The sequence below is a fragment of the Arachis ipaensis genome, chromosome B7, assembly GCF_059453495.1.
Source record: "Arachis ipaensis isolate K30076 ecotype BB chromosome B7, ASM5945349v1, whole genome shotgun sequence".
NCBI classification, from domain to species: Eukaryota; Viridiplantae; Streptophyta; class Magnoliopsida; order Fabales; family Fabaceae; genus Arachis; species Arachis ipaensis.
Genome location: NC_142442.1, coordinates 7,260,370 through 7,286,353, shown reverse-complemented (window position 1 = coordinate 7,286,353; position 25,984 = coordinate 7,260,370). Strand labels below are relative to the sequence as shown.

Here is a 25,984-nt window from a genome sequence, read left to right as displayed (position 1 = left end):
AATTCTAGATCTTTAGACCATAGAAACTCTGTTACCATATCATAAAATTATTTATCTCAAAAATTTAAAATAATAAAAAGATGATGAAAACTCAAGTGCAGTCAATTTCACCTGAAATTGATAATTAAGAGCCGTTTGATAAAAATTTAATTAAATCAATCAAATTATTTAACAACTTTCAACTATCAACTTCATATAAAGTTGACTGCACCTGAGTTTTCATCTAAAAAGAAGCATATAATTAATGACTATATCTCTAACATGTTTCTTCACACAAATATTAAAAAATCTTTTTTTAGGGTTTATATATTTTTTATAGACTTTCTTTTTATTATTGGTCTTATGCCTAAATTTTTTTTGGGAGTTACAAAAATTAAATTTTAAATTTTTAGATCATAAAATTTTTAATATTATATCATAAAATTACTCCTAAAAATTTAAATTAATAGAAAGATGCACACAAATACTTATATCTCTCAACAATATGGATCATAATAATAAAAAAAAGTAAGAACTAAGATTAGAAACAAATTTTACAATAAAAAGATACGCTTGTGCTCCCTAACAATAACTTGGCTATAACAACACGGGTGAATAATTCTTTCCTTCAATAGTATTATGGCCCGTACTACACTGCCATTCCTTTTTATTTCTTTTGAGTCTAACAAATAAAGATTAAAAAAGAAAGAAAAGCAAACAAAAAAAAAAAAAGAGGGGCGAGGGGGGTAAAGAAGAGTGTTGCTTTAATTCATTCTTCCCACCTGAAACACGATGATATAATTATCAAGTATGGTAAGTCTAATTTTAATTAAAGAATTGAAGTTTCAGAAAATTGATGCAATTTGTGTTTTTGTTTTATAATTTATACTTTGTTATTTTATCTTAGAGTTAAAAAGTGATGGCTATATATTAACTATATGTAGAAGAAGAAAACAAATTAAGGTGTTACCTAAAATTTTGATTTATATAATGTTAATGAGTTTAATTAAATATGTTAAATTAGTTAATAATTATTAGCTAATCATCTTTTATATAAAGATATTCTCATTTGAGTATTGATGAGAGTGTTGATGACATGAAGGAGCTTCCCTCAAAAGTTATAATAATATATTATTCTTCCCTTGTGATCTAAATAAAGCTAAAAGCATTAGATTCGAGGAATACAAACTACTCAAATGAAGATGCAAAAAACATCTTTTTATGAAGATACTTTGTATAAAAGTGTGATTTATTGATTTGGCCACACTTCAAATAAAAACAACACTTTTATAACATATCAAAATCTAACCCTACAATCCATCATCTAAGGGTCAAAAAGAAAAATCATCACATAAAGACAATTATAATATCTTCATGGGAGTACCCACCATACAAATAATATACATAAGTCCGAAAGGCTTAGAATTTGCAATATTTGGCAAAAAATGTCGTCCCCTATGATGACTTCATCACCAAACAAATTCATAATAAGCAAAGAAATATCCGAAGAAGATGAGATAGAAGATGAATTGAGTAAAAAGCTAGCGCATTACACATTAGAAGGCAATTGGCATGAAGTAAGGAAGATGTACGAGTCAAAGCCAAAGGCACACACCATAACGGTTAACAGTTCTGAGGACACGGCGTTGCACGTGGCCGTGGATTTGGACGAAGAAGAAGTTGTTAAAGATCTTGTGCATGAAATCGTGGCGCATATGACGGGTGCTCTGGAGAAAGGGAATGAGCACGGCGACACGCCTCTCCATGTGGCGGCGTCAAGGGGGTTTGCGAAACTCTGCAAGTGCATCATAGCAGAGAGAGGATAGAATTGAGGACATTGAAGAACAAGAAAGGGGAGACACCATTATTTCTTGCTGCTCTTAATTGTTACAAGGAAGCCTTCGCTTACCTCCATCACACCCATCAAAGCCTCCCCATCACTTTGCCGGAGCTTGTCCGCGACCATGACGGAGATACCATTCTCCACTGTGCTATTAGGAGGGAGTATTTTGGTAAGCCACCTTCAATTCATTGCTTAATTATTATAGTAAATATTTACATTACTAATTTCCTTTATAGAAAATGTTATTTGTACACTAAAATTAGTCACTAAAATCAGCCACCAATGTATTTATGTATAAATACATGTGTGGTTTAATTTATTTTCAATGTGTATTTGTATTCTAATATGTATTTTATACTAATGGCGGATTTTGATGACTGATTTTAATGTATACGTAACATAATTTTGTTCATATATATTCTTATGGTGGAACAGATTTAGCGGTGATAATACTGCATTATTTTGGTGAACTTGCTACCCTCAGCAACAACAAAGGGCTCACCCCTCTCAAAGTCCTTGCTACTAGGCCATTGGCCTTCCCAAGTGGAATCAAATTTTCATGGTGGAAGTTAATCCTCTACCACTGTACGTTATTATATGCTTTTATATTTGAAACCAAAAGATTCAGTTTAATTTGTTCTGAATATTTGAAAGAATAATATTATATATCCAAGTTTATTTGTTAAATTAGTCAAACATAGCAAAAATTAATGATCACTAATATTATTTTAAGTTTTATTGTTTAATTTGTTTATACTTGGTTTATAAAAAAGTTTAAATGTGTAGTATTCCTCTATTTAAAACATTACGAGACCTACATTCGTTATTACATGCTATGATTTATTAATGTTCTAATTATTTAACTTTTGTGCAATATGAACATACTAAGTGATCACTTATAGAATTGCAAATATTTAGGTGTTCACATTCAGCTCTTAATAATTTTTTTTTTCTTCATAATATTTTTATTTTTTATTTTTGTTTACAGTATATATTTATTTATTTACTCTTTTCAAATGAAGTTCAAATTAAATATTATTTATTTTTTTAAAATGATTGATTTCATCTACTAATTCTCTTTTTTTCATTTTTTTAAAGGTGTACTTGTAGAACCATTGGATGCCGGAAGTAAAATGAAAAAGTATTTGGAAAGGATGAACAAAACTGAACCCAAAGAATTGCTTCCAGAGAATTTACACCACATTATACAAATCCTCAAAATCACTAATTTCTGTTGTTGGTATGTGAATACATTTTCATTCTATCCCTTCTCTTTCTCTCTGGTGTGTACTTGAACCAATTCATCAATATATGAAATATGCTTCACCGGTGAGATCAGATGTGACTGCATTTTTGTATATAATACATCCTAATTAATTAACACGGCGAAAAACATTTAGAGATCAGAGAATTATATTGCAATGCAAACACATGCTTGTGTTTATGTGCAGGCAAATTTTTTCTTAATTGGGGAAGTGATGACAAGGTCGATGAAGAAAACCCCTCAGAAAAATATGATGGATTCTTTCCACCAAACTGTGCTGTGATTTGCCAATCTATCAAAACTGCAGACGTGTATTCTTTTGGTGTTTCTGGACAAGGTATATATTATTGCTTGTTAACTCTTTAAGCACACCATCAACACTTACATATAAGCATAGCAAAATGAATGTTACGGATATAACTCTCAAGGGATTAGAGTAAAATGAAAAATGACTAATGTTGATTCAAAAGTAAGACAAAAACAAGAAGAGGAATGTTAGAGGGCCAGCAATTTTGGTATTTTGTAACCATCAATTGATTATGAATAGTGTTTTTAATGGTGTGAGATTTACATCTAATAATAAGAGATCTCTCACTTTTGTTTTGATGGTTAAGTGTTGGGGAAAATATTGGTCACTTAGAATTATTTATTTAGACCTTTCAACTTAAAGTGTTGATACAAGTGTGTGAGCTTTCATAACCAAAGATATAAAAACTTTATTATAAGTGTAAAAAAGACTATTGCGTGAAGAAGTTAGTAAAGTAGTAAAATGAGATTAATTACTCCTAAATTAAGATAGCAAAAGACACCTTTCATAAAAATTACAAAATCAATTATGAGTAATTTTTTACTTTATCAACTTTTTCACTTTAAAATATTTAAACTTCACATTGTATGTATTATTCTTACCAAAAGGAAGAGCTGTTATTCCTACCCGTTTTCTTGATTTCTTCGTCATTGGCGTAGCTAGGCTTGGGTGGTTGGAGATATTGATGGTGATTATAGAACACTTTGATTACATTGAAATGATTATTATTATTATTATTAAGATATATTGGTTCAAATAATTATTGCATATGGTTGTTAAGTGTTAAATAAGGTAAGAAAGACAAAGAAGAATCACCAATGGAGTAATCAACTGTTGAAGACACTCATGAAAAACGCTTCTGAGGCATTCACTGGAACTGGAGCTGGCGGTAAACCCTCTGATGATTGGAAAGGTGACTTCTACGAAATAAATGATGCTTTTACTCAACGACAGAACCCGCCCAAAGGTATCTGCGTACTATTGTGGACAAAAGAAATGATTTAATAATTATTAGTTACATAAATATTTATTACTTGGCAGCAGCTGCTTTAGAAGAGCAATCTTGGACCATAGGTAACTCGACCTTGCAAATGATGTGGGATACGAAATGGCATGAGGTACGGAAACTTTTAATTTAAAAAAAAATTACACTTATTTTAATTTTATTGAAGTTTGACCAAATTACACTCATTCTGATATGTACACTCCACAAATACGTGCACTCTCTTTGGCTTTCTAAAATTTCAATAAAAAAAATAATTACAGAAAACTTCTTTTAATTTAATATAAATCATTTTTTAAATTATTTTTATTTTAAATTTAAATTCTAAATATTAAATATTCAACCTTAGTTACTCTTAAATTTTAAATACTAAACTTCAAATTATCCGATATTAACAACTCCCCTTTTCCTTGTAGAACAAGCACCGAAGCATGTCGGTTCTTGGATGTTGTACCATTTGAAATCAATAATAATGTTCAAACTGATATACAGTGACAGAGCACATATATAAACTGATAAATTTTGTAACGAACTTCTATACTAGTAACCACGTAACAAACCAACATCGGGCATGCAAGAATATAAACTTTGGATGAAGAACAACAGTTAAGTTTAAAATTTAAAATCCAAAATTTAAGAAAAATGAAATAATTAAAAAATAACAATTTCCTAACATTACTCTAATAATAATTTTGCGTGCTTGTGGTTGCAGTATATTAGGGGCATAATGCCTGAGGAGAACTACTTGAGAATCAATCACCATAGGAAAACAGCAAAGCAAATCTTCATCGAATCACACAGAGATCTTATTGAGAATAGTATCACAGAGCTGAAGGAGACATCAGTAGCTTGTAGTGCTGTGGCTGGTATCATTGCCAGTGTTGCCTTTGCTTCCACCAGCAGCACCAGCGGCGGCGGCGGTAACGGTAGCGACAACAAAGGACTGGAAGTAGGAAAACTCGAGTCCGATACACTGGCCGTTGCTTCTCTTGTTGGGCTTTGCTTCTCCGTATCTTCAATCATAACGTTCCTTTCTCTTTACAATTCTCTAAAACAAGCCGACGATTTTCGGAGATCCTTGCCACTGAAACTTCTTCTGGGTTTAATTTTCCTCTTCCTCTCAGTTGTAGCAATGATTATTTCCTTCAGCTCCGGCCAATACTCTCTCCTTAGTCACCATGGTCGCTCCTTCTTGATTCCGCTTTATGCAGCAACTTTCTTTCCTCTTTGTTTATTTGTCGTCGTCCAGATTCCACGTTGCTTTGATATTCTCAAAACTATTATATCTTCTCAACTTCCCTGACTTCTTGCTTCATAATACTAATCATACCATAGCTGGCTACCTTCTTCATTTCACAGCGACCATTCTTCTTAGTTCTTACATATTTATTGTATGTATATTCGGTATTTAAAAGTTAAAACAGAACCCGTACCTATGTGCTACTCTTTCCTTTTTTTTTTTTAATGGCATTTATGGGGTTATGAATTTTTTGTATATGTGTTTTTTTTATTTGTTTTATATTTTTTTTATTAACTAAGAATTGAATTCTAAACTTTTAAGTTATAGAGTTTTGATATCATATTATAAAATTATTTATTTAAAAAATTTAAATTAATAAAAAAAATACATAAAAAATTATATTTATAATATATTTTCTCACAAAAAAAATCTCTTTCTAAATTTATATATATATTTTTTTTTGTATAGACGTTCTTTTTATTATTAGCCTTTTGTCTTAATTTTTTTGGTTGAGAATCACAAAAATTAACGTCTAAACCTTCAAATTATAGATTTCTTTTAATATTATATCATAAAATTACTCATTTTAAAAAATTAAGTCAATAACAAGACGCATATAAATATTTATATCTCTTAAGAATATAAACCATAATAAAAAAAAAAAAAAACAAAGGGATAAAAAAGATCAGCTATACATCTAAATCTTTTTGACAACTAAATCTAATTAAGTTGGTCTAAACTCAAAAAAAGTCACTTTCGTTACACCAGTATGTATATACGCGCTTCAGGAATACAAACATATCTTTCTTCTTCTTTGTGTTATTTCTCATTCTTCTTCGCATTCCACCTCTTTTTTCATTGCCTTCTTATTTCTTCTTCACGTATTTTCTCTTAATCGTTGTTCTTTTATTGCTGCTATTGTTGCTGCATTTTTTTTTCTTTTTCTCCTTACTTTAATTGAGATTCATATGGATTCAGAAATGAATTTGATGTATTTCTGTTGATGATTGAGTCTTTTTGATTGCTTGTTCAAAACTAAACTAATTTCAGTTCATTTGTGTGTTAATTGAAGTTCACCTGATACTGCTGATAAGTATTGACTAAATTTTTTATTCCTTAAAAGTAATTTCGGTTCATTTCTTAGTTTAATTGAGGTTCATTTAGATCCAGAAATAGATTGGATGTGTTTTTGTTGATGATTGAGTCTTTTTTATTACTTGTTCAAAATTGAACTAATTTCAGTTCATTTGTGTGTTAATTGAAGTTTACTTGATGCCGTTGTTAAGTATTGACCGAATTTTTTATTCCTCGAGTAATTTCGGTTCATTTCTTAGTTTATTTGAGGTTCATTTGGATCTAAAAAAAAATTCGATGTGTTTTTGTTGATGATTGAGTCTTTTTGACTGCTTGTTCAAAACTGACTAATTGAATAGAATGAAATGGAATCTAATGCAATTGAATAAAGTGATAATGAATAATTTCATTCTTCTTTGTTAAAAAATTTAGTCAATACTTATCAATAGCATCAAGTGGACCTCAATTAATACATAAATGAACTGAAATTAATTCAATTTTGAACAAGTAGTCAAAAAGACTCAATCATCAACATAACACACATCAATTTTATTTTTGAACTTCAATTATACTAAGGAATGAACCAAAATTACTTAAAAAATAAAAAATTTGGTTAATACTTATCAGTCACATCAAGTGAACCTCAATTAATACAAAAATAAACCGAAATAAACTAAAAAATGAACCAAAATTATTTAATGATGGCACTAGAGACAATTAGAACTAATAAAGATATTAGTAAAATATTGGTGTTGTTGGTGATGACGATAACGAAAGAAGAATGAGAGAAGAAGAAGAACCTATGTGCATGAATAGGAAAGAAGAAGAAGGAAAAAGAGAATGAGGAGTAAAAGGAGAAGGAAAAGAAAACAGAAGAGAAGGCTCTATTTAAAAAGCGGTTATAACAACTTGGTTAGATTTGATTAAATATTTTGTTTCGACGTAGAGATTTATTCTTAAGTTACCCTTATGCTTCTTAACAATAGCTTGGCTATAACAACACCGGTGAATAATTCTTTCCTTCAATAGTATTAGCGCCGTTACTACATTGGCGTTCCTTTTTATTTCTTTTAATACTAACAATTAAAGATTTAAAAAAAAAAAAAGGAAAGCGAACCAAAAGGATTTTTTTTTTTTTTTTTGAATCAAAAGGGAGCTCAACACAGCAGAGTGGAGCAGATAGCAAAGCTATAGTAAGAATAAAACAAGATAACATACAACTTCTAGACACTGTGACCCGGCCATCAACACCCAAAGGGTTCAGCACCACTCCATTCTTCGTAGAACGTAAACGATCTGTTAATAATGTCCCCTACTCTTGAACTCTTATTTCGGAAGAGCCTGTCATTCCTTTCTAGCCAAATTGTCCAGATAACAGCAAAGAATCCAGTGAACCATTTCTTCCTATCTACCTTTCTTCCTGTAAAGCTCGTCCAACTCTCAAAATGTTCCTTCAAAGTATCCGGAAAGCTCCACCTTTGTTGAAAGGCCATTAGCCAAGCACACCACACCTGCCATGTAATCTCACAACTAAGAAACAGATGATACGCGGTTTCCACAGGCTTACCACAGAGAAGACACCTATTGTCCTGCTGGTCAATAACCCGTAATCTGCACAGTCGATCCTTTGTGTTGACCCTTCCGACTAACGCAAACCAAGAAAGGAGTTCAACCCTCGGGGGGACAAATCCTTTCCAAACAGCACTAGTGAAGCTATAGCTGGTAACCTCCTCCGGTAGGACTTCCTCCTGCATCACTCGCACAAAGGATTTTGTTGAGTAGTCACCTGTTTTATCAAATTTTCATATCACACTATCTTCCCTCCCTTTTGTAAGCTTGAATGACTGTAAGATCTCATGAAACTGGTGTACTAAGTCCAACTCCCACTGGAACAACTCTCTCCTCCACTGGAAACTCCAAATCTACACTAGCCCATCCCAAAAGCCACAGTCTGCTATCACAGATTCATGAAGAGTTGAGACCGAGAAAAGCCTAGGAAACATATCTTTCAATACTCCAGCCGGTAGCCATCTATCCTCCCAAAAGGGGTTAAAGAAGAATGTTACTTTAATTCATTCTTCCCACCTGAAACACGATGATATAATTATTATGGTAAAGTCTAATTTTATTAGAGAAGTTTCAGAAAATTGATGTAATTTGTGTTTTTGTTACTTTGTGATTGTATCTAGAATTAAAAGTGACGACGATTAACTATAGAAGAAGAAAAAAAAATTAAGAAGGTGATACCTAAAATGTTGACTCATACCTGAAATTAAGAATTTTTTTTCCTTTTCAGATGTTGATTATTGAGCCTCTGATTTGGACGACCGAAGATCTACCTTAGGCTATTGTGTGTATCTAGGACAGAATTTGATGGTTTGGTCTAGCAAAAAATAACATTGTGTGAGTAAATCCAGTGGTGAAGCTGAGTTTCATGTACTTTCTAAAGCATCATTCGAAAATCATAACGACTAATTAAAAATAACTATTTTTTAATTTGTATATAACTAAATATTATTAATATAAAATTGTTTGATAAAAAAAATTTTTTTCTTCCAATTATTTATTTTCGGTTTTCAATGAATCGATATGAATGTGTATCTGGACATTAATCTTCACTCAAGTGAACTGAGATGTATGATGTATCAACGTTGTCTTAATAGAATTTCACACAATATTCTACCATCTATCCATAGATTTTGCAGTATATCAAGAACATTGTGCCACAACACTTCAATTATAGAACCAACAAGAATTCAAAAAAAGCAAGAGAAATCTTCAAGACAGAGCACAAAGATCTCGTCAAAGAAGGTAGTGAGTGGCTAAGGGAAACATCGGAATCCTGCTCTGTTGTAGCAGGGCTAGTAGCCGGTGTTTCCTTTGCCACAGCAAGCGCTGTCCCCGGAGGGACAAGCGACGAAGGTAAGCCTTTGCTAGAAAGACAACCGGCATTCGAGGCATTCACAGTTTCGTCCCTTATTGGACTTTGTTTCTCCGTCACCGGACTGATAATGTTCCTGGCCATCCTGACTTCTCGAAAAGAAGCAAGGGATTTTCGCAGAGGATTGCCGACGAAACTGCTTCTAGGGTTGAGTTCTCTGTTTGTGTCCATCATAGCCATGTTTGTTTCCTTTTGTTGCGGCCATTTCTTCATTATCAATCACAAGTACAAGACGTTCTTGTTTCCTTTCTATGCTGCCACTTCCATACCCGTGGCTTTCTATGCCTTGGCGCAGTTTCGACTCTACTTTGATCTTCTAACTGCTATTTTGAGTTACAGTAGTGCTACATTACCAACTTTTTATCTGCCAAAATCTGCCAACTTGAGTTGGGCTGGGCATGAAGCCCATCTAGTAAATAAAGCCACATCTAATTTAACTATGGTTTAATCCTAATTTACCACATTAACCTAAATTACCATTCCCCAAATTGACTGAAGGTGGACCATCTCTCCCAACCTTCCTTATCCGCATCCAGGGCCAAATAAAATCCTTTGTTACCGTCTCCGCCAGTCTCCGCCGTCAAGGGAAAGTCAACTCCGGCGGGCGACGAAACCACCACGTCTAGATTATCGTCCGATGTTCGCTGCGAAGCCGTTTGGTCTGTTGCAGGTGCTCATCATAGGAGCCTTGAAAACGCATCTGGTCCGTCCTTGAACCAACTTGGGCACCACCGCGACACTACGAGGTTAGTGGGTATTTGAAATTTAAATTAGAACTTGTATGTGTAAATCTGAGTATTACATTTTTTGAATTGGGAAGGATTAAACATGTGTCTGTGTCTCTTGGCTGTGAACGAACTTGGATGTTGGTGTATTGATGTGTTTTTTTGGTGATCTTATTCCTATACGAAGGAGGTTGCTTATACTGTGTTGCATCAGTTCTTTGACAAAAATGTTGTGATCAGTTATTCAATTTTTTTTTCGTCGGGGTTATTTGTAGTTTATTCCATATGTCTATGTTGTGTTATTTGCAGACAGGAAAATATTATTTAGTTTAGTGTCGCTGTGGTCACCTTCGTTGACGAAATTGTTGTCGTTGTCAGATTATTTAGTACCTTTTCATCAGTTTTGAGATTTAAAATTGTTACAGGAACTTTATTGGTATAATTTATTTATGATAGAAGGATGTTATAATATAATTTTTTAAGTGTAACATACTTTAGTAATATGATTTATTCAGATGTGTCTTTATTAAATTTTGAGATAATTTTGAGGGTATGTTTCCTTTTTTGACATGTCCATTTTCGTACTCAAGTTGGTAATATTATTTTACAATTAGGCTAAATAATTGATGTAATCGTTGTTTGGGTTTAAAAGCGAATTGGGATCCAATTTTTTTATTTTAAATGATTTGTCGTTTCTTGATCCACTGAGTTACAGTTTGTAAATTGTTTATGTGATTAGTGTGGTCTGATTTAACATGTTGCTCTTATGGAAGAAAAAGTTTATATTACCTTTTTGTTTCCAGATTGATGTTGTAATTTTTGGGTCTATCAATTTTAGTTTGAGAGTACAAGTAGTTAACCCCAGATGTGTCTTGCTTATTTTTTCTATTTTTTTTTTCTCAACTTAATTTGCTTAATGCGACTTTTTTTATAGTGACTAAATGTGTTAAATGTGTTAAATGAGCTTTTTATAGGAATGGTTAAATGAGCTTTATATTAGGAAATTGAGTTTGTATTTTTTTGCTCTATAATTTTTATTTGGGAGTACAACAACTTATCCTTGCATGTGTCTTGTTCATTTTAGACCATTCACTTATATTTTTTTTCTCAGTTTAAGTTGCTTAATGTGTGTTGTTCATGATAGGTTAATGTGTCTTTTGTTGAATTTTCATGTGATTCATTGAGCCATATATTTAAGTTGAGAATGACTGTACATATTTAAGCATATATAGTCTTTCTTGTTTATTTTTTAGCAATACTCTGTGATTTTTTTTTTTCAACTTAATTTGCTTAATGTGACTTTTTCATAGAGACTTAATGTGTCTTGTAGTGAATTTTCTTGTGATACACATAGCAATAAATTCAGTTGAGAGTGTTTTTTATTAGATATTTGCGATTTTAGAAATGGTTAAATGAGATTTATATTAGCAAATTAAATTTGAATTTTTTTGACTCTATATTTTTTATTTGGGAGTACACCAACTTATCCTTGCATGTGTCCTGTTTATTTTTTCTATTTTTTTCCTAAACTTAATTTGCTTAATGTGACTTTTTCATAGAGACTTAATGTGTCTTGTAGTGAATTTTCTTGTGATACAAATGGCAATAAATTCAGTTGAGAATGACAATCTATTTTCAGCAATGCATTCATATCCATGTGTTTTTTACTAGATATTTGCGGTTTTAGGAATGGTTAAATGAGCTTTATATCAGCAAATTGAATTTGTATTTTTTGGCTCTATAATTTTTATTTGGGAGTACACCAACTTATCCTTGCATGTGTCTTGTTCATTTTAGTATCATTCACTCCTATTTTTTTTTCTCAGTTTAATTTGCTTAATGTGTGTTGTTCATGGTAGGTTAATGTGTCTTTTGGTGAATTTTCTTGTGATACATCGAGCCACATAGTTAAGTTGAGAATGAGTGTATATTTTAAGCATACATAGTATTTCTTGTTTATTTTTAGCAATACTCTGTGTATTTTTTTTCAACTTAATTTGCTTAATGTGACTTTTTCATATTGATTGAATGTGTCTTGTACTGAGTTTTCTTGTGATACACATAGCAATAAATTTAGTTGAGAATAACTATATATTTTGAGCAATGCATAGAGATCAATGTATTTTTTATTAGATACATGAGATTTATATTAGCCAATTATAATTTGAATTTTTTTTCGCTCTATGTTTTTTATTTGGGAGTACACCAACTAATCCTTAGATGTGTCTTGTTCACTTTAGCATCATTCACTCATATTTTTTTCTTACTAAAATTGGGCATATGATTATACAAATACGTTAAGAAGATGCGGTAATTTTTTTTGCAACAAGAGCAATGGTCCACAAAGATTTTACAATTGTTGAGGCTTCTTTTAACACTTAGCTGATTTTTTGAAATATATCTAAGAATTTTTATTAGCAAATTAAGAATATAATTGGTGTGTCTAATAATTTGCCTGTGAGAGTGTTCGTACTTTATCTCAGATGTGTCTTGTACATTAGATTAGTGTACTATGATTATAAGTAGGTTAAGTAAATGCTTTTTTTTTCATTATTGATTTCTGTTATGTTAGAGTAGTTGACTTTGGATAACACAGGTGAAGATTATAATTGGATTCAATTTCTGCTATTTACACAGAGACCAACTTATATACATGGGAAAGCCGGTAACAACTCATACACAATTTGTGTTCTTGTTATAGATCGCATTCAATTTTTTTATTCTGACTGTCCCGTCATATGTTTTCTAGAAATTACTAGAGACAAGATGCTCACCATGTTACATCGCCGACTTGTTTAAAGAACTGGAAACCAATCAGGATCAAGCAAAGCTTGATGAGATTGAAGAAATTGGTTTTGGTTTCCTGAAGCTTGTTCCGAAGTGGCAAGTGAGGCAAGGCATAATGGTGATGTTGGCCAAAGCATATGACACTGAAACGAGCACCCTCAAGCTAGAAAATGGGAACATCCGTATTTTACCGGAGCTCTTTCAACGTCTTTTTGGTATCCCTCCCGGAGGTGAGTATACCTTTACTTATTACATACCACTGAATTGTTTAGTGTTGTTTCGGTCTTCATGTTCATTGCTATTATCTACGAATGACACTATCCATATTGCCCTATCTTTTACATATCTATGGTGCAGTTGATGACTTTCCACCATTCGACAGTAGCAATGCTGCTCATGTGTCAATTAAAACAAGGTATCATAGATTGAAAACTGTGCAGCTGAGGCATTTTGTCAGGCATTGTCCAATGGATACCGAAGATGACAGGATGGAGTTCAGGAGACACTTCATTCTACTGGTGCTGAAGATGTTTTTGTGCCCGACCGTGCAACATGTAATCTCTCCGTGGCACATCGACACAGTCCTTGATGTATCTGATCCGGCGAGATATCGTTGGCCATTGCATATTTTTAATTCTCTAGAATAGGCAATTAAGAAGTACCAACATAAGAATAACAAATCCTGTGAGGGCTGCATGCTTGGGTTGCTGGTAATGCTGTTAATTTAAAATTCAATGTAATATGACTAAGATGTGCATCCCTGAAGCTGACATCTTCTTACAATATCTCCAGGTGTTGTACTTTCAGAAGCTAAAGCACGGTGAACTCGAGGGTTGTCAAGAACCTGAGCCGTGGCTTTCCGCATGGACTGCAAAGGAACTTAGCGCTATGGCAGAAACTATTCAACCGGAGGTAATCAATTTGTTGCTTATGTGCTAAAATAGTCAATTTTTAGCTCATAGGTCGATTTATGATGCGATTGACTGCAAAATGGATTTTTTGAGTGAATGAATATGATGGCTTTGCATTTTATTATTAAGCAATGGAAGATGTCGCTAACGTTTGTGTCGTTTATTATGTCCGTATTTGATAAATGTTGCGTTAGATGTATGTGTCTCCTTACTAGTTAATGGCCACCAACAGGATTGCGGTGAACCTGGCCGGAATGAAGATGATGGCAAGGAGGATGCTGCTTTGGAGGAAACAAGTGACCCAAGCCCTGAACAAGTAGACGTGGACCACAGAAAAGTGAGTTAGGATTAACATTGGCTTAGTATTTTTTTCGTGGTTAAACATAGATCGTGTAAACTGTCAGGCCTATGTTTACCTTTCATTTACGTTGAAGTTGTGCTGTTGATGTGATTTAAGGAATCTTCTCACCTGGATGGAGTTAGAGAGGTTTCCAAGGACCCGGATACACATGCAGTTGCGTCGGACGGTGATGACGATGACGACGAGCCAATTGCAAAGAGATTGCGCCGGAGATCTGTATCAAGGATGACACCTCAATCATGTATGAGGGCTGAGGATGCAGGCACGACTAATAAGACAAAGAAAAAAGAGGACCATAAGGTGATCAAGATGTTCCTTGTTAGTATTTGTTACTTGCAGCTATGCAGTTTGGAACATCTGCAATGGTTAAAGTTATTGTTAAACTGGTTATTGATTGTGTCATTATTTAATAAACCTAAGTGTAATGCTCTGTCATTTAGCATTGGGTTCTCTGTGTACTGTGAAACCACTTTGAGGAGTTTGTGAAAAACTTGTTTGATATTGTGGTTTCAGGGATCCACTATGAAAGGGGGATTTAGCAGGGCATCATTGCGCACAACCCATCAAACAGGGATTTCAGAAGATGATGACGACGATGACCAGCCCATTGGCATCAGAATCCGCATCAAAACTCTTCAAAGGAAGACACCTCAGCGCGGTATGGTAGAAGGGAAAATCATCACAAGCATGCAGTCGCACTCATCTAATCAACCAACTGAGACAGTTGCTCCTGAACCAAAAACACCATCAACAGAATTGGTTGAGTTTCCGGGGGTTGAGGAATATTCTTCTGAATTTTTTGACAGGCAAGTTATTACTACATAACATTGTTTCCGATAGTAGTATAAAATTTTTTTTGTTTAAATAGCCTCCCAAACAATTCCTAAGGTTGACCACTGCATTTATTTTTAATTCCAAACAGGCATCCTGCCATCTTATCTCAGCGGGATCCGGAGTGCGAATTGATTTAGGCAAATATAGAAAAAGGCGTTTACCCATCGAGACCCATTAGCATAGACCCGATCCAGGCAATCATTCCTAGAGGTTCTTCCTACCGCACTCCAAGTCCACAACGCCCCTCTTTCTCTCTTGGTCTGACGCAACTCTTTAAATCACCCTCACCCTCTCCTCCCCGACCTATTCATCCATTACTTCGGGGTCGGAAAATCACCGAGCGGGAAGAACAAAGAATCAGAGGATGGGCTGTGAACACTTCTCTTGATAGCCACGAAACTTTGGCGTCATATGAGGGTAGACCAAACCTAGTGCTATCAAGGAAGGATGTGTGCACACTGAGACCACGTGCATGGCTGAATAACAAGGTATGTAACGAAAAATAATGTTTCTGCAGTTTGTTTGTTGCTCACGCGTTGTCGACATTGATGAGTTTACAAATCGGTTATGTAGGTTGTACACTGGATGTGTTGCGCATTCAATGATTCAGGTCTCAAAAGATTCACACGTGACTTTTATTGCGTGTGTCCCGGGATTCTGGTAAGGAAACGTCAATATTAAAGATTTATTTACAGTACAGTTTATGAACTTTTGATAATTTGTACTTGTGCAGGAAATGGTTTTGGTCCCAAAGAATCTGGAAAACTATCATGATGGACCGAATCCAACGTATGTCGGATTGGGTCAAAACTTTGGTGCTGATACTAGTTATTTCGACAAGGAAATCGCTTCAAATAGAAATTGGGTACGTATGTTTGCAGAGCAATAACTTACTATAATCGTTGCATTATCACAAAAGATATTTGTTTTCCTTTGTAAATGCAAGTAATATACCTAGTTACAATGGTTGGTTGTGCAGTGGTTTTTTCCTGTATGTATCACCCGTCACTGGTGGGTGTATGCATTTAATGTATCCGGGAAAAGGCTGTTTGTACTGGATAGCATATACAGTAAACCTGATACAGCACGGAGCAGGCTAGATTCATATGCGGTACCTCACCAGCTCATCCCTATTAAGCTCTATTTAACCGTTCTTCTAGTATTCCGTTTAAGTTTAGTTATTTGTGTCTTAGGCGAGGATCATTGAAGACATTGCACAGGTGGCCATCCCAACTTATAGGCCCACACAAAAAGGCCTGCCTTGCACTTATGCCTCTGTGCCAATTCAGCCAAATGGGTGACTCTTCCCTCCAAGAACTCGCAATGTATTAATTGTTTAGTTACATTGGGTTGTTCCACTAATAAAATTACATTTTTTCCGTTCGCTTAGATTTGACTGTGGTGTCTATACAATAAAATACATGGAGTACTGGACCGAAGATAAGAAACTAAATGACTGGGAATATGTGAGCTCGCTAACCTATATACCTTATTACCATATTTTGTATTCAAATGTTAATGTCTGTACCGATAAGCATTTCTTTAACATTGATTTTTATATGCAGGACGTCGTCAAGTTATACAGGCTGGAAATAATATTGGACATCATCCTATGTCACAAGAATATATCCATTGGAGCTGCCTTGAATGCCCTTGACAGCCGTGCTCTACCACCTGTGCGCCGCAACCAACCAAGGAACAAACGTATGGAGGTTAGAACTCCATTCACAGCTCCTAATACGAAGAGCATACTTCGGCGGGTTGGAGGAAAGCCGAAGAAAAAGTCCACCAAAAGGATCTAACATATGGGTAGTTGAAGGCTCCAGATAACTCCTTGTTTACATGTGGAGGGAATATCCTCACATCCTATGCTATATTTTGTTGGAACTAGACAAATTACTTTTCATACACAATGGGACTATTTATTTTGGATTGTTAGGTTGTTTATAGGTAGTTGCACTATAGACCTTGACAAACTTTGTTGGTTAATTCAACGATAATGCATTTCATGTTTATATGGATTTTGTCTTTTGCACCTTGGTTGGTTTGGGATAATTTTGTGCACACTATACTCATATTTTGCACGCAGGTGACTGAAAACAGAACTCTGTTTTGGTGGAGGTGTAAATTCTAATTTATGTGTCTGTTTTAGCTGTGGATTCTTACAGGTGGCTTTCCATAGGTCTGTCACCCAATACATGTGTTTTTTACCAATGTTTTGGTTCGGATGTTGTTTAAATTCAGATGTGTCTTTTCTGGGAGAAGTGTTTTCTGCTGTGACATGTTGCTGGTGGCTAGATATGGATGTGTCTTTTTCAAGAAGTGTCCTCTAGCAGTGACTTTTTACGAGGTGTCTTCATAGGGATGATTCGTCATCGAGATGTGTCTTTTACGAATGTGTCTTCATAGGGATGTGTCTTGTTCCAGGAAGTGTCTTCTAGTTGTGACTTTCTAGGAAATGTCTCCATCGGGATGTGTCTTCTACGATATGTGTCTTTTACGAGATGTGTCTTTTACGAATGTGTCTTTAGTGTATTCTGCTAGATGTGTCTTCTGCGATTATGACTCTAACTTAGGTATATCCATATGGATGTGTCTTTCGCGAGATGTGTCTTACGTGTTTGTTAATCAATTTCACATAACCTTCAATGCTTAGCAAATTTTAAAGTTAACAAACTTATCAGGAGTTAACAATATTAATCAATGAACATAAACTCAATAAATAATGATATATCGTTGTTAATGATGTTTATTTATTTAAAAACCTGAATAAATTGGCAATGATTAGAGTAAAAAGGTTACTCTTAATAAAAGGATATCTCCATACAAATCTATAATAAAAAATCTTTTAAGTAGGCCGAAATGAGTTTAACAACGACAGGAACCCGCCATGTTCCTGTGATTCATTCGCTCTCCTAGCAGAACAACCCGCTACATCTTGATTCAATGCTTCATGAACATCCTAAAGATAACAAACATGCATAGACAAAGAGTGAATAACACTAACAACTTTATCCATTTAGTCAGGTTATCAAGTGGTTTGAAACAATGGAAAAAGGAAACGCTTACCAGCGGTGGATTCTTCTTCTTTCTTCGCATAGAGTTCTTGATTGAGGCGTCGAGTTCAGATCCAAGCCTCTTCATTCTCGGCCGACCCTTCGTTGAAACCTTTGAAGGACCTTGGATGTCAGATTCACCAAGATGGGGGCCACCCTATGTGACCGTGCTATTTTGTGAACTTGGAACACGCCTGGACAGCAAGTTCACACGACAGTCAAGCAACTTTGACCTTAACTGATCAAGACCCGAATGTAGCATGGCCGCTTCTTCTTCACATGTCACAAAATCTTGTGCTACATTGTAGAAGTGTGAACACAGTCGTCTAAATAAGTTGTGGCTTTCGTCCGATCGCTTCTTATCATGGCTGCTCTTGATGAAGGTGTGTTTTCGCTGTACATTCTTGCTCCATCGATGGATAACATAGCAAGATGGTACTGTGTCTACTCCATAATAAAACAACACAGCAAGACAGTGGCAACAAATAATACATCTTGAGCCAAACATGTTGCATTCGCACCGAATCTTGTGTGTCTTGGGGTCAAACTCAACACTGTACTTCCAAGATCTGGGCTCCCCATACAATAGGTATTGCTCGTTGACGGTCACCCGAAACAAATCACCCTATTGAGTGACCCCACGAACTATACAATCCCCTCTTTTACTGAATTCATGTTGGACTTCTCTAAACTTAGAGGTTGTGTACTCACGCTGAAATTGTCTTTCAATTGTAGAGCTCGATGAACATGGAACAACTCCTTTAGAGTCTGCAGCATCATCCTCCAGTTCTTTTTGCTCTTTGTTCCCAAGCACATTATCATACTCATGCACGAACTGAACCAGTCCACTTTTACAATGCAGGTAACCACCGAAAAAGGCGTGCATACTTTCACTCCGTTGGGTACTTCTCATACCAGCCCAAAATTCACCTTGGAAATATATTGGAACCCACATTCTCCGATCTTCGTAAAGGCCTACAAAACCAAAACATACATATCAAATCGGGAATCATCATCATGAATAAATAGCTACATCACAGTACACCACTAAAGACTTAGTGAACTAACTATACATCGACGTCTCAAATAAAAATTTTTCGTAAAAGTATCCAAATAGGTTACCTATCATCCGATGACAACGGTGGTTGAAATCGAGTAAAGTAAAAACCGAACCTTCCAAACATACCCACCATCCAAAAATAATACAAGAGCACTATAAAGCACAAACCTGATAGCCATTTATTTTTTTGTAGGTTAAACTCATTAACGAATGCACACCAATCTTTCTCAAAAGACGCTTCAGAATGGGCATTCCAAACAGTGCCATGCATTTTATCATCTATTTCCCTGTATTTAGCATATCCTCCGAGCTTATGTGGTATCTTCTTCATTATGTGCCATATACACCATCGGTGTCTAGTATTTGGGAAGACATTCTTAATTGCGCCAAATATGGATTTGCACTGGTCCGTGATGATGGCCTGTGGGGGATTTCCCATGCAATTTAACCAGTTTTTAAAGACCCATTCAAAGCTAGGAATTTCCTCATTACCCAACAAAGCACATCCAAGTAGTGTGGACTTGCCGTGATGACACCAACGAAAGATGCAAACGGAAGTCCATGCCTGCAAGAAAGACAGCCAAAAATTACTAAATCACAATATTGTTGGAAAAATGTAAACCCTTATAATGGAGACAAAAACACAAACATACTTGTTCCTTCTATACGTTGTATCAAACGATACCACATCTCCAAAATATTCATACGATGCCCTGCATCTTGCATCTACCCATATCGCACTCTTAAACTTGTTAGTTTCGTCCACATCAACTGCATAGAAGAAATTCGGGTTTATATCTCTCATTCGCATGAAATATCTAATCATTTCCTTCACATCTTCGTTTACATCAGCACAGCGCAAATTCCTCGTTATATAGTTCCTAACATCCTTTTCTGAGTAACCCAACTTTGATGACCCACCAACCTCATTTGCCAGTGCGAGATAAGTCTTGTTAGGCCGTATGCCAGCCTCATCGTTGTTCTGAATCACACACTTGGCATGCATGGTCAGTTCCCTGTACTCACTGTAATGTACAGCTTGCTCGGCAGAACACGCGTGGGTGTGCTTCAATTCTAATTTGGTCACCAGCCAATTATCATTATGCCTATCAAGCATCACGTACATCCTTGCTTTGCACCCAGCTGTTGTTATTCTCTTTACCCGTATTGCTGCCTTCACTCGAGATTCCCGATAACCTTCACGACTACAGTGTATCGATTGATTAATAGGTACCTTTAATTCTTTCCTGGTCTTGTCAAAGTTTGTATTCCTAATCCTCGTCACAAACCCAACTTTCTTCGCATAATTAGAATAGAACTCTTGTGCCCGCTGTAACGAATTAAATCTCAATCCTACGTACGGGATTTCCTCCATTGGAATTTCAGTGTGATCCGGGACCTGCAAATCCATTCAGAAAACGCATCACTCAACACAAACCACATCAATCTAAACAATTTCCAATATGTCACTAGTTTTGCGAGAAGAATAAAATATATTTCACACGTCATTATTGCTTACCGTAGCATCATCCTTTTTCTGAATAGCGTCTTCAGATTCTTTCCCCTAAAATCGATAAACGAGGACATATCACCAAACAAGAAACATATCGACCATTCAACACTAATAAAATACTTTCCCAACAAATAGAAAATACCTACTAAGTGACAACCCAAACTAAACTGGTATAAAAAAGTACTATTGATAATCAAAACCATAAAAAAAATTAAAAAAATTAAAAAAAAAACTCATAGCTGGAAACATCATCTCCACATGCTAAACTAAGAAATAATAAAATACAATTCATGCAATAAAGTGTATCCCTGCTAACTTTTGATAATACCTACTAATGGACAAATCGAATTTTTACTTTTTAAAAAATTACTATGTTTTTCTTGTAATAAATATATTAACCTACCATGAACAACACACATTAAGCAAATTAAACTGAAAAAAAAAAAAATATGAGTGAATGATACTTAAATGAACAAGACACATCTAAGGATTAGCTGGTGTACTCCCAAATAAAAAATATAGAGCCAAAAAAAATACAAATTTAATTTGCTAATATAAAGCTCATTTAACCATTTCTGAAACAGCAAATATCTAATAAAAAACACATCGATCTCAATGCATTGCTCAAAATATATAGTCATTCTCAACTGAATTTATTACTATGTGTATCACAAAAAAACTCAGTACAAGACACATTCAATCAATATGAAAAAGTCACATTAAGCAAATTAAGTTGAAAAAAAAAATACACAGACTATTGGTAAAAATAAACAAGAAATACTATGTACGCTTAAAATATACACTCATTCTCAACTTAACTATGTGGCTTGATGTATCACAAGAAAATTCATCAAAAGATACATTAACCTACCATGAACAACACACATTAAGCAAATTAAATTGAGAAAAAAAATAGGAGTGAATGATACTAAAATGAACAAGACACATGCAAGGATAAGTTGGTGTACTCCCAAATAAAAATTTTAGAGCCAAAAAATACAAATTCAATTTGCTAATATAAAGCTCGTTTAACCATTCCTAAAACCGCAAATATCTAGTAAAAAACACATGGATCTGAATGCATTGCTGAAAATAGATTGTCATTCTCAACTGAATTTATTGCCATGTGTATCACAAGAAAATTCACTACAAGAGACATTAAGTCTCTATGAAAAAGTCACATTAAGCAAATTAAGTTGAAAAAAAAAATCACAGAGTATTGCTAAAAATAAACAAGAAAGACTCTGTATGCTTAAAATATACACTCATTCTCATCTTAAATATATGGCTCAATGTATCACATGAAAATTCACCAAAAGACACATTAACCTATCATGAACAACACACATTAAGCAACTTAAACTGAAAAAAAAAATGAGTGAATGATCTAAAATGAACAAGACACATGCAAGGATAAGTTGTGTACTCCCAAATAAAAATTATAGAGCAAAAAAATACAAATTTAATTTCCTAATATAAAGCTCATTTAACCATTCCTAAAACTGCAAATATCTGATAAAAAACACATGGATCTCAATGCATTGCTCAAAATATATTGTCATTCTCAACTGAATTTATTGCTATGTATATCACAAGAAAACTCACTACAAGACACATTAAGTCACTATAAAAAAGTCGCATTAAGCAAATTAAGTAGAGAAAAAAATAGAAAAAATAAACAAGACACATCTGAATCCCTGTTAATAACTCATGATGTAAAACATTAAAAAAAGGTTGCTGGAAGGCCTAAGCAAAGACGCCACTAAAAGAAGAATTACCTGTTCTACATGTGGTGTGTCATCTTCACTCAAACACGGAACATTAACGTCGGTGAAAATAGAATTCTCCCTCACGTCATACGCACTGCCGGACAATGCTTCTTCAAAAATTGGTGTATCCATGGACATATTGTGATGCACTCGTCTTCAACACAGACACATACACCGGAAATCGGTGCTCCAGGAAGGGTCTGTGTCGCAAATAGAAAGGCTATTGCAGATTCTTATTGATGTTACTAAAATCAGGATGGAGATATTACCTGGTATAGTTCACGGCACAACGGTTTCACGAAACCACCATGCACGCACGTCGCATCTATCTTCCACGAGGCTGTTGTTGTATCTAATTGGAATCGGGGAGAGAGACGGTCACTGGCGGATTGGGCACGGCGGCGTCCCGGTGACTGAAAATTTTGGCCAATTGTACGAGAGAGACGTTCGGCGATGGTTTCTTAGAAAAGAGATTGCGTGAAAGGGTTGGGATATTGAGTTTCTCTGGTTTGAGATTAACCTGATCCACGTTTACCATTTCCTTACTTTTTCAAAATGTTTTTCATGGACCCCACATTAAACCTAATTTAGCCATTTAAATTTATTTTAATTTTTTTTTAATTTGTGTTGGTAATAGTTGGCAGACTTTCTCTTGGTAACGTATACTTTTTCTTTGAGTTAAGGTGCCACGTGCAAGTGACAAGGTTGAAAGTTTTTAGCTCCTTTCTATTGTATATGTGTATCCTAAATTATATTTTAATTCGCTGATTTTTTTTTTTTTTTCAGTTTTCTTTTTGGGGATGTGGGTTGATTGTTTGTCTCACAAATCATGTCGTGTATGTTTCATTAATGTACGAGTTTTTTACTACGGCCGATAGATTTAATTATGTTTTCATCAAACCAAAAGTAGTAATGTGTGTTTTTCTGTGTCATGGATTTGTTTTTTGTGGTTTGTGTGTGTAATTTTGTAATTTTTGTGTTTTTTCAAAATATATTCATTCATGTGTATCACTTAAATAATTTGTGTGAAAATTTTGACAAATATAATATAACAGAAATGTTTGGTAACAAAAAAAAATCAGCCAAAAACAGCCATAACTTGCCTTATTTAGCATTTATTAATTGTTGCGATAATTAATTAATGCTAAATAAGGCAAGTTCTGGCTATTTTTTTTGTTTACCTAGCATTACCCATAATATAAATACAATCATATAAAATTACAATTACATGTTAGAAAAAAATATGACCATAAAAACTTAGCTATAGTTAATTTTATATGAAGTTGATAGTTTGAGAGTAGTTAAATAATTTGACAGATTTGACTAAATTATTATTTAACGACTCTCATTTATCAACTTTACATGAAGTTAACTGTACCCGAATTTCTACCTTTATATATAACATACACTGTTAGAACAAAAATCTTTATAGAGACAATCAATTCGCATTGTCACCTTAGCAAAAATAATTAAAAAACATAAAATATTCAAGCAAAAATGATTAATTACATAGTTAAAACGACGCAAAAAAATTTTAAATAAATCTCACAAAAGATATATTATCATAAAATTACTTTTTTTAAAAATTTAAATTTGCATAATTTTTTTGAGTATGTTTTATTTTTATTTGTTTTATACTAAAATTCTTTCTTTTGGAATTACCAAGGATCGAATTCTAAACCTTTAGATTATAGAAACTCTGATATCATATTATGAAATTATTTATCTAAAAAATTTAAAATAACAAAAAGAGACATATAAATAACTATATCTCTAACATATTTCTTCACATAAAAATCTCTTTTTAAATTTATATATTTTTTATAGGCTTTTTTTTTTATTATTGGTCATATGCCATTTTTTTTTAGAATTACAAAAATTGAATCTAAATTTTCAGATCATAAAATTTTTTATATTATATCATAAAATTATTCCTTAAAATTTGAATTAATAGAAGGATGCACACAAATACCTATATCTCTCAATTATATAGACCATAATTAAAAAAAAAGTAAGAGCTAATATTAGAAACAAATTTTACAATCAGAAACGAGGGATAAAAAGATACGGAATAAATAACCATTTGTACCCATAACAGATAAAAACGCTGACATTTGTACTCATAATAGCTTGAAACTAAAGTTATACCCATGATAGATGCCTTCCGTGTGATAAAAGTGCCCTGACTTGGATCTGAGCTTAGTTCGTGGGAATCTGATCCTACGTGGCACTTCCTACCTTATCTTCAACCCCTCTCTCTTTCACTCACACTCTTCATACTCGAATTGACCCAGAGTCCCAGGACATAAACTTGGAAGAATCTAAGAGCCTCACCTCTTGGACAGAGTGAAGAAAGCCCATGGAACTCGAGACCTCTAAGCTGGTGGAGGTAACAACCCATTGTAATGCCATAGACATGGCTAAAGCTCTTGAATTCTATCTACCTTCTCGTTAGACCAATTCCTATACTTTTCTAGTTCTTATAATCCTTCGGAGTAAAAAATTCAAGGTAAAGAATTCAAAGAGACTTGCTTTTATCCAAAAATGGAAGTCCTGATTCTCAAAAAATCAACTAGTTCTACCAAAGTAATCTGTGATTGAAACAAAAATAAGAACCATATTCAGTATTTCACACAACTATTCTCATAAGAGAACTCATAAATGAGAGAATCCAAATTCAAAAACCAAAAACAGAATCTTTGCAATAAAGGGTATCAATATATAGTATTAGTTCACAGATAAAGCATGAGTTCTCTCATTCATTCCAGCACCATCGGCATCAATCTCTCCTCCTCCGACGCTGATGCCGTCAACCAGAGCCTCATCGAGGAGACTAATCGCATTCTCGCTGAGATCCGCTCTGACTCCGACCCCGACGACAACGACACCCCTTTCAGTCCCAACGCCACCGCCGTCTTCTCCTTAGGCCCCAAGATCTTCGATTGGGATCAACAACGCCAACAATGGCTCCAGCAAAACCCTGAATACCCTAATTTCGTGAGAGGTAAAGTTCGAATCTTGCTCCTCACTGGTTCACCTCCAAAATTCTGTGACAACCATCTTTGGATTCTCCATTCCGCCGTAAGAAAAACTCGGCGACAGCACCAAAAGATCAAACCTTTCCCAGTTCAAGTTTAATGAGGCGAGGGCAGCAGCGTTGTCATCACGCATTTTGCAACCATGACTGCGGAGAGCTCGGAAGGGATGCTGAGGATGGCAGAGTAACAAATCGTTCAGATAGAAATGTTGTGGGAGGGAAAGATAGAGCGCGCATGGATGGCTTGGCACTGAGTGTAGACGTAAGGGTGGGTTTTTGT

The 25,984-nt window shown here is 34.4% G+C and overlaps 5 protein-coding genes and 1 pseudogene across 7 annotated transcripts in view; 4 read left to right on the top strand and 2 right to left on the bottom strand.

The window, feature by feature from the left end:
- The window catches only part of LOC107608155 (uncharacterized), a 31,721-nt gene extending 8,052 nt beyond the window's left edge, over positions 1–23,669 (top strand). The window contains exons 8-9 of the transcript XR_015892028.1: positions 81–215; positions 23,387–23,669. The gene's annotated coding sequence lies outside the window, so the exon portion shown is untranslated. The remainder of the gene's footprint in view (positions 1–80; positions 216–23,386) is intronic.
- LOC107606713 (E3 ubiquitin-protein ligase KEG-like) lies at positions 1,425–3,417 on the top strand (annotated as a pseudogene). The gene is made up of 4 exons (XR_015892414.1): positions 1,425–1,991; positions 2,258–2,407; positions 2,921–3,062; positions 3,274–3,417. The product of XR_015892414.1 is annotated as an E3 ubiquitin-protein ligase KEG-like (transcript).
- Positions 3,291–5,730, top strand: LOC110264827 (uncharacterized). 2 transcript variants are annotated; one of them, XM_021107190.2, is made up of 4 exons: positions 3,291–3,423; positions 4,175–4,360; positions 4,438–4,511; positions 5,109–5,730. In XM_021107190.2, the coding sequence occupies exons 2-4, from the start codon at positions 4,240–4,242 to the stop codon at positions 5,697–5,699; spliced, it is 786 nt and encodes a 261-aa protein (XP_020962849.1). In that variant the 5' UTR covers positions 3,291–3,423; positions 4,175–4,239; the 3' UTR covers positions 5,700–5,730. The 2 variants fall into 2 exon arrangements, with proteins under 2 accessions (XP_020962849.1, XP_088349966.1); XM_088493840.1 differs by having other exon boundaries at positions 4,435–4,511.
- LOC148550255 (uncharacterized) lies at positions 7,955–8,464 on the bottom strand. The gene has a single exon (XM_088494396.1). The coding sequence runs from the start codon at positions 8,462–8,464 to the stop codon at positions 7,955–7,957; it is 510 nt and encodes a 169-aa protein (XP_088350522.1).
- LOC148550254 (uncharacterized) lies at positions 15,855–17,071 on the top strand. The gene is made up of 5 exons (XM_088494395.1): positions 15,855–15,929; positions 16,003–16,134; positions 16,463–16,566; positions 16,660–16,735; positions 16,835–17,071. Exons 1-5 carry the CDS (start codon positions 15,855–15,857, stop codon positions 17,069–17,071), a joined length of 624 nt encoding a protein of 207 aa, XP_088350521.1.
- LOC107606714 (protein FAR1-RELATED SEQUENCE 5-like) lies at positions 18,483–19,893 on the bottom strand. Its single transcript, XM_088494394.1, has 3 exons — positions 19,554–19,893; positions 19,037–19,300; positions 18,483–18,769 (listed from the first exon to the last, which is right to left on the bottom strand). The coding sequence occupies exons 1-3, from the start codon at positions 19,822–19,824 to the stop codon at positions 18,483–18,485; spliced, it is 822 nt and encodes a 273-aa protein (XP_088350520.1). The 5' UTR covers positions 19,825–19,893.
- Positions 23,670–25,984: the final 2,315 nt, after the last annotated feature.

Coding starts and splice junctions, on each gene's coding strand:
- LOC110264827 (XM_088493840.1), top strand. CDS start 4,240: ATGAAAAACGCTTCTGAGGCATTCACTGGAACTGGAGCTGGCGGTAAA. Junction 4,361..4,434: donor ACGACAGAACCCGCCCAAAG/GTATCTGCGTAC, acceptor ATTACTTGGCAG/CAGCTGCTTTAGAAGAGCAA. Junction 4,512..5,108: donor GGGATACGAAATGGCATGAG/GTACGGAAACTT, acceptor TTGTGGTTGCAG/TATATTAGGGGCATAATGCC.
- LOC148550255 (XM_088494396.1), bottom strand. CDS start 8,464: ATGCAGGAGGAAGTCCTACCGGAGGAGGTTACCAGCTATAGCTTCACT.
- LOC148550254 (XM_088494395.1), top strand. CDS start 15,855: ATGTGTTGCGCATTCAATGATTCAGGTCTCAAAAGATTCACACGTGAC. Junction 15,930..16,002: donor GCGTGTGTCCCGGGATTCTG/GTAAGGAAACGT, acceptor GTACTTGTGCAG/GAAATGGTTTTGGTCCCAAA. Junction 16,567..16,659: donor GTGCCAATTCAGCCAAATGG/GTGACTCTTCCC, acceptor CCGTTCGCTTAG/ATTTGACTGTGGTGTCTATA.
- LOC107606714 (XM_088494394.1), bottom strand. CDS start 19,824: ATGGGAAATCCCCCACAGGCCATCATCACGGACCAGTGCAAATCCATA. Junction 19,301..19,553: donor AAAAAATAAATGGCTATCAG/GTTTGTGCTTTA, acceptor TTGGTTTTGTAG/GCCTTTACGAAGATCGGAGA. Junction 18,770..19,036: donor AATTGAAAGACAATTTCAGC/GTGAGTACACAA, acceptor ATTATGGAGTAG/ACACAGTACCATCTTGCTAT.